This window comes from Terrapene carolina, unplaced genomic scaffold (assembly GCF_002925995.2).
Source record: "Terrapene carolina triunguis isolate 2854851 unplaced genomic scaffold, T_m_triunguis-2.0 Scaffold236, whole genome shotgun sequence".
Lineage (NCBI taxonomy): Eukaryota > Metazoa > Chordata > Testudines > Emydidae > Terrapene > Terrapene triunguis.
In genome coordinates, this window is record NW_020664587.1 from 8,695,731 (window position 1) to 8,708,514 (window position 12,784).

The 12,784-nt window shown below is 49.0% G+C and overlaps 1 protein-coding gene across 3 annotated transcripts in view; it reads right to left on the reverse strand.

The window, feature by feature from the left end:
- Positions 1-3,642: 3,642 nt before the first annotated feature.
- Positions 3,643-12,784, reverse strand: part of WDTC1 (WD and tetratricopeptide repeats 1) — a 41,564-nt gene continuing 32,422 nt past the window's right edge. For all 3 annotated transcript variants that reach the window (XM_026657074.2, XM_026657075.2, XM_026657073.2), the window contains 4 exons: positions 10,575-10,810; positions 9,586-9,754; positions 8,654-8,846; positions 3,643-6,948 (listed from right to left, as the gene is read on the reverse strand). In XM_026657074.2, the coding sequence (XP_026512859.1) occupies positions 6,751-6,948; positions 8,654-8,846; positions 9,586-9,754; positions 10,575-10,810 (796 nt within the window). In that variant the 3' untranslated portion in view covers positions 3,643-6,750. The remainder of the gene's footprint in view (positions 6,949-8,653; positions 8,847-9,585; positions 9,755-10,574; positions 10,811-12,784) is intronic.

The following is a 12,784-nucleotide window of genomic DNA, read 5'->3' on the forward strand; positions in this document are numbered from 1 at the left end:
AGCAGGTGGCATTTCTTAATAGACAGGACCCGGCTGCAAGGAATTCAATTGCATCTCTTGCTTACTTCCTTTCAAGCACTGGCTAAGATGTTCATACCAGAGGCTTGAAAGAAGCAGGCATGCAGCCAGCTCTTGTTCATTAAGCAGCCTTCTCTTGAGCCTTGCCTGTTGTGACAGCTGAAGCATTATAGGCGCTGCCAGAAACAAACCACTCAGCAAAAAAAGGCAGAGACGCTGACAAATGAAGCAGCCGCCACATAGGGGCAGCTGATGCCGTGGGCAAGAGGCTGGGGAAATGGTTTGGAATGTCAATTAGGCAAAATATGACAGAGGACACTTGAAAAATACTTCCCTTCCCCCTGAAAAGCTATAGTGGGTGGGTTTATTTTTAGGGGGCCTGTGTCTTCTGCAATCTGACAGCCTCTAAGCATGAACAGAAATGTCAGATTCTTCGTTCTGGCTGCGGTGATATCAAGCAGGGCCATGCAGCAAAAAATCAAAAACCCAGACTGCTCCCTCATGCCATCCTTTCACAATGAGGCTTCTCTGGATCAGTGCCATTTCAGAGCTGCACTTTCCCCTCCCTGAAGTTGGTGCTCACCAATCCATGTGTGTGAAAAGAGCTATGTGTTTCCCTTGGAGCCACAATGGAGGAGCAATCCCAAGAAGCCAGATATGGGATCATGCAACTCTCTCATTCACAGCCACCACTGATTTCAGTAGACACAAACACACACTGAGGAGCCCACAAAAGGGCTCTTCATCCCCATTCTTGGCTGGCGCTGGTGTGGTCCAGAGGCAGCCTCATTTCATGTGACAGTGAGGACTGTAAGCCAGGCCTGTCCTACTCCTGAGGGGACTAGGGTAGGAGCACTATTTTCAGAAGAGATGTTTCCCTCATCAGAAAGCAGCTTTCTTTGTAGTGTGCTTCCAGTACTTCTTCCCACCTCCTGTTAGAGATGAGAGAGACATCTTAGACCCAGTGACCGGGTGTCACTGCAGGCTTGTTCCCCACCGTGCTAAACCAGGAGATTGTAATGTAAATCAAGCAATGAGGCATCACCATTTCTCAGGTGGTGGTGGGGGGTTACTTTTGTTCATGGCTGAATTCAGCCCAAGAGCTATTCATCACTTTTCCCTTCCATGGGCTTACAGGGGGCCTGAATTTACCTCTTCAGCATTTCGAACTACACAACCTAACCTTTCCATTTTCTTAATTTCATCCAACTAGTCTGACCTCTACCATCCCCTTCCCTCTTTACCACCACCTCTTTGCCCACAAATTCAGCCCAAGAGCTGATGCAGTTATTAAAACATACTAATAAGGGGATAGTTGATAGAGAGCATCTGCTGGTGTGATCAACTGTAGGCCTATTAAGCCTCCTCTGTCAGAGTTACTTTCATCTCTGAAGACACTCTGCCAGAAGAGGCTTAATAGCAGAGACAAAGTAAGGCCGGTATCTACCTTTGTGACTGATTCAGAAACACACAGAGTATTTCCTGTGCAGGTGAGTCAGTAAACACTTGATTCCCTCCTCCTTGCAAACTACCCTTTTATACAGCTGGGAAGAAAGCAGCATTGAATGAGCAGTGCTAGTCTGAAGATAAAGGGAAGGGATTTTTTGTCTAGTAGCAGGTTGCCAGAGCTCGAGGTTCAAGTTATTTTAATAACCTCACATTGAGTAGAGACTGGTGGTTGAGTAACAGCACGTTTCTGATAGGTTCAACTGGTTAGCCAGCTAGGAAACCAGACCCTCTAAGGACTGCTAATTAAGAGTAGTACAAAAGAGCTGTATCTTTTAATAACAGGTAAAAGATGTAAAAGGAAAAAAAATGAAAGTCAGGTTGTTGGACAGCTATTTCACACCAGGGCTGAGGTCACTGAACTACCCAAGCACCGGCTGCCGCAAAGAACTGAACACCCACAACTCCGGTAGAAAGTCATGGATACCACACCCCAGAAAGCTGTCGATTTGCTCACACAGTTTGACATAAGCAGTCAGATATTTTCCTGTAGGAGCGTGGTAGGAAAAAGCCTTGTGACAGAGTCTTCTTGTCCTCAGCAACATCAAAATGGTTTGAATTATTAAACCACACAGGAACATTTATAGCCTGTAAACCAAGACGTACCTAGGAAGACACCCCTCACATTAGGCAGTGATTCAGAAGTCTGCTGGTGAAGGAAGGCACTCTCCAACCCTGGAGACTATCTACATGCTGCATTCCTAGGACGTTCCCCCAGGAAAGAAAGCAGGACAGGATTGCTACCATAGTAGTAAGGAGGAGATGAAGTGGCTTTCCTGTATAATCCAGTTGCTGGGTAAGCGGTGGAAAGCAGCAGGAAAGTTTTCATCCATAACAAACAGGATTGTTGCTGCCACTCGGAATGCAACTGAGCTGTCAGGGCTTTGTCACAGCAGAGGTGGATGTTACGAGGACGACATTTCAGATTGCTCACAACGTAAGCAGGGGGATTCAGCATGAGACTAGTGGGCCCTTAAGGTGGCAAGGCCTCTGCCTAGGGCAGTTCACACAGCTCAGCTGGCATTGTCATTCTCAGCCACACTGCACTGAGGTGGTGGTGGCTGCAAGGCAGTGCTGAGAGCAGCAGGTTTAACTAGGTGAGCTCCCCGAGAGAGTTTTAATGGACTCCACTGGAACACGCTGTTGTTTCTCCCTTTTGGCAATAGGGCCAACTCCATTATTTAGGGCCCAGTGCTTCCACAGCAGATGAGGGGGTAGGAGAATGTCTCGCACGCCTTCAGAGGGAAACAACTTTGCAATGGTCTCTGGAGAGGGCACATTTCTGGCACTGTACCAGCATTAATGCACTAGGTACAAATATTTCTCAAGGTGGCAAATGTGCTTTTACAGGGTGTTTCCCTTGCCAGAAAGCAAAGGCAGCTCAGGTGCAGTGGAAGGAGTCAGGCAGGTGACCCACAACACCTGGATCAGTTGTGGTGTGCAGTGTTTTCTCCTTCAGACACAGGTGGCCATTTAAGAAGAGTTCCATGCTTAAGAGGGGCTATTTTACTAATAGGAAGAGTTCCATTTCCTCCCCAGGTGGAAGTAACAGCTCAGTTCCTTCACAGTCTTCTTTCCATGGCCCCACAGTAGGGCCCTCCCTCCCATCCTTGAATTATGCACAAGCCCCAGTGGCCATGGAGCACGTGAGCTCCCCTTTCCCTGGAGATCTCTCTTCTAAAGAGACAACTCAACTAATCACACATCCTTACACAAGGCAATCGCACTGGCAGGCCACTTTGTCTCCTCCACTAAATCCCCTGGGCAGCCCATCTAGTCCAAACCCCAGCCAAGATATTTTTGACAGAACTTCTGGAGATAAGTGTAGGCAGGAGGTTTCTGTTCCCAAGGTCAGACGCATCTCCCACTCTGCATGAGAGCAACAGCCCTTCCCCCACTATTGGGTCAAATCAAAGTCAGTACTACACCTATGGAGGACTATGAAAATAGTCACTACCAGGAGGTCATCTTAGAAGAGCTTATTTTATAGACACCCCACACACACTGCACTGAGTTTGCAGAAGCCTGCGCACCCTAAGAAGAAGTGTAATTAATAGTTATCCCTCCAGTCATCTGCTTCTTTCCCCAGCCCAGCCAAGCACAGTCAATAGTGGGGGGGGGGGAAGAGGAGAGAGACAGGGGCAGCACAACAGCACAATCCCCTGAACAAATGACACCAAAGAGAACTAGAACAAAGAACTGTTTAATTGCTTAACCCTTTCTCTTCCAGGGACCAGAGAAACAGAAATATTCTGCTCCTGTTAATGAGGACAGTAAGGCTTGTGTGTTATCTCTACAGCTGCAGGGGCAGAGGTTGGGAGACTGTCCTCTTTAATATTTAAAAAGCTATGAGTAGTTGGCTTTGCAATATCCAAAGGAATCTCAGAGGCTCTACGGAGATTCCCCACTGCTAAAATACAAAAATAAAGGAGTAATCTCTGCCTATCCTCGGTTAGAAAGAGTTAACCAAAAAATGGAGGGGCTTCTTTTCAAGGGGAAGGGTAGAAGAAAACAGCAGAGGTAAATAAAGCAACATCTCTTCCCCAGTATGTTTTTCCTTCACCAATAAATATGGAATTTCTCATTAACAAGCGGTAAAGCAGACAGAATCTGTCCAAAATGAGGGGGTGGGGCCAGAGGGACTCCTCCCTTCAACCCCACTATTATTTCCTTCTTTTTAATCAAAAGCAGCCATAAACAAAAAAAAAGCGCTATCCACTGCAGAGGCAGGAAGTCTTGTAGCTTTCACACTGCAGCTGGCAGGTAGGAGAGCTACACTGGCGCTCAGCAAAACAGCTGCCATGGCATAAGCTGAATGGAAAGAGAAACCCCAGGAGAGCGTGTGGTTCTGTTCTTTTCAGAGTCTCTAGTCTCAGTAGATTTGAGAGTTAAAAAAAAAAGATATTCCAGAAAAAGCTTGCAAAGTTTAAGGAGAGGGAGGAGAAAGAAAGAGGTGTCTATTGGACAACCTTAGGCAAAAAACTCCAGGCCACTTTAAAAAAAAAAAAAAAAAAACACAACACCCCAAACAAGTGAGCCATTTTCTGCTGCCAATGGATTTTAAACAACACTGAGCACCTGGGAATTCTGGCACACTGCTGCGGGGAGTAGCCTGTACACAACTAAATGGGCACAACTGTGTGAAGAGTCACATGTACCACATTGGTGGTACATTAAAAGGTTAACCTGGCAAGAATGGGAAAGGCATAAGCACCCTCCCCCACCAAGAGATGGCCTGTCCCAGGAAAGTCTTGTCTGGATGGAAGAAGAGCTGAGGTTACATTTGCTTGGACTATGAATACCACCTGTTCTAGTCCCCTGAGGCTCTGAAGAGCACAGGAGCCCTCAATCTTCACAGGGTGCATCTCCACGTGACTCAGAGCACATCAGGGCTGAGCCTCACCTGGGTAAGATGGAGCAGACATTGGCGCAGCCGGCAGAGACCATATGGTCCCAGCTAGCTCCACCTGGATTGCAGCAGGTGGAAGGTTGAGCATTGCTTGCTAGGGGTCTGCTGAACACTGCAGTGCAGATAATGTACTACAAGGGAGCAGGCCCTGGGACACACCACAGACCTCTTTAGATCATACTTGGCTCACCCTTGTTGTACAGCAGGTAGAGTGGGCTGTGGTGGTGGGAGGGAAGCCAGTCACACTGATCAGCCAACACCCAGCCAATTCTCCCTTCAATGTGTGGCAGCGCACAGCCACCAGAGAAGGAAGGATGGGCCACTCACCCTTCCACAACAGGTACAGGAAGACCAGGGATTCCGCCATGTGGGGAAAACAGCCCTAATGCAGCATGCCCATACACACAACCCCCACACTCCTGGGACCAAGGTTAGCATATTTAGATCCTCAGCAGCAAAAGGTAAAAGAGTGCAAGAAAGTAGTAAGATCTCCAGGGGCTCTTTGGTTTTAGTTGATAGTCATAAAAAACACAGTTCTACTTAGGCTGTAGCACAGTCGTGCAAGATCAATTGGATATTTACTGTTTGGCAAGTGCAAGAGGGGACACAGGGCTGAAAATTACCTGGGAAAAGAGTGGAAATACAGTGCTATGTTCTAAAGATATGAAACACCAGTCCTGGCTTTGCAGAGAGTTAGCAAGGGAAAAGTGGGGCAAGCAAGGACTGCTCCTGAGAGGATCACTAACCCACAGTACCACCTCTACTCGTGGCACAAGAGGGAGGTCACCACGGTGATGATGCAGTGAGATATCACCTCAGCTGAGGCCAGGAGTGGAGATTCTGAGTAGCTGACTGCACTAAAATTTCACCTTCTAGAAGCTCAAACTCCAGATGCAATAGTGCATGGCAGTAGCATTCCCAACACCCGGGCATGGGTGCTAGGAAAGGAGAAGGTAAATAGATCTAAAAAGTATTTTGGGTGAAGGAGATGGAAGCTTTGGAAGAGTGCTATTATTAGCCACTTTCCTTGATAGCTCTGCCCACATTAGTCATCCAAGCCTCATACCCCAGGCCAAGTCTCCTCCTATTACTGCATCTTGACTCTACAGGTTCACAAGCTACACAGAGGAAAATAATGGATATTAAAGCTGGGAAGGCAGTTACCCCCCTCCAATTGCATGTACTCAATGTCTCCTTTTACTCATCAACTAAGGTAGATGCCCAGAGACAAGGATTGGCCACCACCCATTTTTAAACACAAACAGCCCCTTTCAAGGACCATACGGTAAGAGATGGAGACCAGATGGACGCTAGTGAGATGTTCAGTGGGCCAAAAAGAGATTTTCCATTATGACCAACAGTCCCAGACCAGGGCCAGCAGTAGAGCAGCTAAGCCAAGCTTCAGACACCAATATCGCTGCAGTAAAGTCATTCCATAATCCCTGCCCTAGATTTACATTTTATTTGGGACGTCAAGAATCCTCTGCAAACGCATGAATGTAGCCAATGCCCCTTCTTCCTGCTCACGCTGGAGGAGGTCACCAGTTTATACTGCTCACAGACAACTCAAAATCCCAGCAGGGACTAAATTCCACTAAAGGCAAAACCCAGACTGCATTGCCATGCTGCTCAGTAGTGTGACGAGGAGGAGGAGGAGGAGAGGTGGCAGCGGTGGTCTAATGAGAAGGCCGCTCCTGCCCCTGCCAGCTTGTCCTACTCTGTGCATAGTGTGAAGCAGTGCAGTCAGAAAGTTTAGAACCAAGGAAACCAGGTTCCCCTTCAACACAACAATTACAGGAAGGACAAGCCGTTCTGCTTTAGCTGGGCCGGCACTGGACCTGCCCCTCTGAGCTGTCTTCATCATCCGAGCCTCCAGCCCCCCCACTGGTCAGTCCTGTGATACGGTAGCCCATGTTCAGCAACATCACCTCCAGAGGGTCTGCGTTCATTCGTCTCTGGTTAGCTTGGGAAGCGCCTTCCATGTCTTCCACCACACGCCCATTGAGGGTTTCACTCTGCAAACAAGAAAGGAGACCGCTTTGGGAGGGCAGTCGCATGAGGTGGCACTAGAACTGTGATTTTTTTTGCTCACCAGAGAGGGACGCATCATCTCTACCGCTCCCTTCTGGAGCCTTAAGCTCGGGTTTTCTGGACTGAAGATTGGGTGAAAGTCATGTCCTACGGCACCACAGACTCGTGGGCTGGCCCACTCCCTAACAGGTGTACGTTCACATTACAAGCCCAACAGCACGATGCTACTAGGCATCCTCTAGTCTGTAGGCCTGTGCTGGGGGACGATTGGATTGAACTAGGATTTCAGCAGGGGTTGGATACAGTGGCTTAATGACCAAGCCGCTGGCCATCTTGAAAAGAATTCTTTGCCCAGCTGCCTGCCCGTAGTTCTGCCGCACTGCCTGCTGGCCCTCCGATTGGCTGTGCAAGCTGGGGCATCTGAGACTCGCAGTTCAGGCAAGATGCACCACGCAGCTGTGCAGCACAGAGCTGCAGTGGGTTTTTTTAGTTGAGAAGGGGTGAGAAAGAGGAGAAAAGCAAAGGCTGGAGGTGCCCATTGTGACAAAGTTCCCTCTAAGCTGCGCGGCCGCGCAGCCACCTATTAAGTGCCGCTCAAGCTGCGGCTGGGGGAGAGGCGCCCCAACCCAGCTCCAGCCCTGCCGTGGCCGGGGGAGAGGCGCCCCTCCTCCGGCTCCAGCCCTGCCGTGGCCGGGGGACAGGTGCTCCTCCTCCGGCTCCAGCCCTGCTGTGGCCGGGGGACAGGTGCTCCTCCTCCGGCCCCAACCCAGCTCCAGCCCTGCTGTGGCCAGGGGAGAGGTGCTCCTCCCATACTCCAATCCCCTCATCCCCACCCCTGCCACATGAATTTTGTTATGTGCACCAATATGGAGGTGATGTGTCACACATCACCTCCATATTGGTGCACATAACATTCATTCTGCACATGGCTGGGAAAAATTAAAGGGAATGCTGCAAGTGCCCCCTCCTCTCCTGGGCACTCCCCTGACATCACCCTTCCTTTGGGAGCATTAAGAAAGGAGGCTTGGTTTAAAAAAAAAAAAATAAATAAAAAATAAAAGCCATCCCACGAGTGCTGAAAAAGCAAGACTTGTCCCATGTCAGGAGAGGTGCACTGGCAAAGTCTGGCAAAAAGGAGGCAGGAACCCTTGGAGAGCAGAGCCTGTATTATGCTATGCCTGGTTCTAGTTAGACCTCAGCCTCACTTATGAGCAAAGGCATCTTCCCTCTGTTCCAAGCCTCCCTCCAATACCAGGCCTTCCCCAACTCCCCAGCCTCTTGCGTGATTAGCCATACCTGGCCTGGCTCAGAAGAGGTCGTCCACAGCCTAACCTGGAGCTCACAGGAGGACATTTGAAAACAGGTGCTTTGGCAAGAAGTCGAAAGTTTGTTCTACCTGGGCATCTTTTCACTACTCTGCTACACACATTTATTCTCAGAGTAATACTGACAGCTGCCAGTGTCATCCATCCTTCTGCAAACTGGAACAGTGAGGCAGGCACAGAGTGAGTCAATGGCAAAGCCAGGAACAAAACCCAGAAATCTCACTCTGAATCCACCCAGCTATCCCAGCACCCTGTAATCAGTCTTCATCTTCTGCTTGCATGAGGACAATGGCTTCTGGCCTGGAGTCCTAAAGCCCATCATCCAGGACCTACCTCTTTAGAGATGCTCTGTTACTGCTCTTACCTCTGGCCTCGGATTCCAGAGCCGTACAACTGGATCAATGCCGCTGGTGGCCAGGAAGCAGTAACTCGGGTGGGGCTGGAGACAGTTCACAATAGACTCATCCCCCTGCAGCACCCGCACCAGGTTGGTAGTTTCTTTCTCCCAGATGAAGAAAGACCCGTCGTCTGAGCCGCTGACTATGTACTGTGCGTTGCTAGGAAGGGAAGAACAAAGCGCTCTGCTGAGATTACAGGGTAGTTAGAGAAGCCAGCAGTCATACCTTGAAGGAGAGGGTGGAGGAGGGCTCTGTACTCTATTACTCTGCACACTCATTGAAGAGGTGGCTATTCTAATGGGTTTGAAGGATGAAGGTGGGAACAGGTAAGTCCATTAGGCTGAGAGGTAGGGAAGCCACTGCCTGGTTAGCCTTATTCCCACCTACACACAAGACTAGCTCAGGGAATCAGCTAGTGACAAGATCCAGCACTTGGGTGTCACCATGCACTTAAAGGCTCTTCGGCATCTTTCTCAGCACTATACTGAGCAGAGAAATCGCACAAAACCAGACAGATCTCCAGCACCTCCAGATTCAGATAGCATTGTCCCAGCGCCCAAAGGAAAGGGACATTTCTAGATCACAACAAAGGTAGTCTTCTGTGTCATTTCCCTCTGTCCTCAGAACTCATATGGTTGGGGACGAAGTTCTGGAGTACTGAAAGGTTGTGACGAACAGTCATCTGTATGCTGACCTACCATTTAACCAGCGATCCATGGAGGAATGCCACTTCTGATGTTCCTGCAGTGGTCAAAAATCCCCGCAGACCAGAAGCAACAATATCTTCTCATTGCCACCCATGCTAGGGCTGCACGTCGTGACATAGCCACTGGACAGCAGCACTCTGCTGTTCCATGCAACTGAAATCCTGCACCTTTACCATGCAAGGTCAACATACCTGCCAAAGAAGTTGGCCTCCTTGATGTCTGTGGTGGTGTTACAGTGGCCACAGTACCGGAATTTGTAGTCGTAGCTGCGTTCCCTCAGCACCATCTCATCATCCGAGATGGAGTCTTTGCGCCCAGTTGCTCGCAGCCGAATTGGCCCGCCCCCTTTCTTGTCTTCAGCTGGAAGGATAAAGAGTACAGAGATATTTTCCTCCTCACACATCACATGCTGGAGCAGAGAATTCTCCAACAAGTTTAGTACTTGCGAGAGGAACTCCGCTGACAGCTCTAGTTGAGAGCGAAGGCCAGTTTATCCAGAGGACAGGTACTTAGAGTGCACGCTTCCTTCTCGCTGTCCCACCTCTGTACCTCAACCCTCTTCTTGCGATACCAACCCTAGAGCTCATGTGCAGCTTAAGACCAAAAGTGATTATAACTCTTCAGATCAAGCTCAATCCAATTTTTGAGGGCAGATGTCCATCTCATAACTACCCCCCAAGGATCAAATAAACCATTGGGGGAGATTTTCCCTTGAGGTGCCTTCTGGCCAAGAGGTGAAGGATACTGGCAGGAAGCTTGCACTGAAGCTGCCCATACTGTACCTGTTCTGTGGCAAAAGGACCTTCCTCCAGAGCTGTGAATCCAACACTTTATATAAGCACCAATTCATTCTTTGGGACCCTCCCCCTGCAACCTGTAGTCTCAGGAGCACAACCTTCAGGAACCTCCCTTTTAAAAGGAAAGGGATAATTTTCAGCAAGAAGGGACAGACCATAAAATACTACAGAACTTAGAGCTCTCCGTAAACAACCAAGTAACAGTTGCAAGTCACAAGATAGCTGGTGCAGTAATGGAGACAGCTTTCAGCCAGATCAAATCAATCTATGGACAAACTGCAGCTCAATGAGCCTCACTTTATAGCAGGGTTGTAATTTAGGTCAAGACTTTCTTCCTGAGTTATACCGGAATCCAACCCAAAGGGCTGAGCATTGGCACCCACCGTTATCACTTTTAGAGAAGAGGGCTGCATTGATGTCTCGATCCAGTGCATCACAAGCGCTGCTATGCGCCTGTTCCGGGAACTTCCCTTTGAAGTCATCCAGACACTCTAGCGCTTCTGCCACATACTTCAGTTCAAAGAGACAGCGGGCCAGGCGGAAGTGGGCTTTCAGGTGGCCTGGGTTCAGGGAGATGGCCTTCAAGCAGTCTCTTAAAGCATCATAGTGATCCCCATCCCTGCAGAGAGAAGAACAGACCCTGAAGGGACCTAAATATCCACTACCCTCTTCCAGGCAACACAAGAGCTTGTCATCTATTTCTCAGCTCTCCCTGTACCCGTGGGCTTCCCAAGTATCTCCAACAGCACTTCCTTTCTCACAAGAGCTCTCATTTCATCTCCCAGCGGCTCAGCTCACAGAACTAGGTCTCCGCGCAGAAGAGGGATCACCTCCTGTTTGAAGACCAGGTCTCTGCCTCCCACCCTAGAGTGGCTGCACAATAGTTTCCTGTGCTACTATTTTAAGTCCTACAGATCAAGTCTCATTGCTGCAAGCTAGTCCGTGGTGGGGATCCCCCATCCCCGAAGGAGCAAGTCCCCAGGCCAAGCCTACAGAAAGGAGCCCTTGGGCACAGATACCTTTCCACGAGCACAGTAGCTCAAGTGTTCCCTCTTGTGGGGAAAACGGTGTAGCAGCACATTTCCCTTTCCAATGGCCAAGTTAGATGCCCAGCAGGGGGATACAAAACCATCAGGATTTTATATTCCTGATGGACATTTATCTCCAAAGTGGCATTCTCCACCTGCAATTCATGTTCATCCTGTTGTTTTTAAATGTCTTCTGTAACCGATTGGTACCTATTGAGCCAAATCATAACATCCAACTGGTTACGTTTAAAAATATTTAGGCTAAGCATGCTTGATTGCCCTATACCCAAGGTTATAGGAGAAAGTGGAGGACAATGCCAACCTGTCTCAGCATGCATCCCAGAAGCAGAAGAAACATGACAAACCTTTCACTTTGGTATTTAGTTATATTAGATGTGGGCTGAAGGAGGGGATGGAAGCCAGGGTTTTGACTGGGCTAGCGGGCAGCAGTATTAGCTACTCTCCCAAGCTGCCCTCCTGTGCCAGTCTCAGAATTTTTAAAAATAAACTCTAAGGGATTTTCTTCACGTACAGCGCTACAGCGGCACAGCTGCAGCGCTTTAGTGGAGATGCTCCTAAGCCAATGGGAGAGCTTCTCCGGTTGGTTGTTAATCCACCTCTCCGAGAGGCAGTAGATAGGTCAGTGGGAGAAGCTCTCCTGCAGACAGACAGCTTATCTACGCAGCGGTTTATATAACTATGTAGCTCAGGAATATGGATTTTTCACACCCCTGAGCAACGTAGTTACAGATATAGGTCTGTAGTGTAGACCTGGCATAAGGCTGTGTCTACACTGGCACTTTCGTCGCTCAGGGATGTGAAACACCCCCCCCCCCCCCCACCACCACCACCAAACGGTTTGGGTTGCAACAAATAATCTCAGAACTGAACAGAGCGAACTGATCTGCCAGAGCCCGGAACAATTCCTCAGAGAAGCATGAACTGCCCCATATATCTCAGTGACGGGGTAACTCAGGCGCCCTGTTTGATATTTTAGAACATTAACATTGTTAGCTCTTTCACTGCTCATGAAAGTACAGAAGAAAAGAGGGGGAAACTCTGAGGCCAGCTCTACCTATAATCAGTATAACTACATCACTCAGGGCTGTGAAAAATCCACATCCCTGAGTGATGTAGTTATACCAGCCTACCCCTCCATGTAGACAGCGCTATGATACAGCTACCACCTCTCCAGGAGGTGGATAAACTATGCTGAGGGGAGCAGCTCTCCTGTCGGCATAGAGCATCTTCACTTAAGCGCTACAGAGGCACCAATGCAGTGTTTCAAATGTAGAACTGCCCTGAGCAATTCCTCATTTTGGCACCACGGGGGAGACCACCATTTGTTTTTCCCTCCACTATCAATGAGTCAAGCAGGCCGTTTGGGCCCCAATGAATGGAGCCACGCCCAACGAGCCCAGTGAGCACATGGCACATTTTTTTGAACATCTGCACGCAATGTCTTGTTTTTGAGGACTCATGTGGGTGGAACTTGGAAGAGCATGGTTATTTCCCCCTCCCCCATCAACTTGACCCCCTGAAGGAAGATACGTGTGTGATGAGGC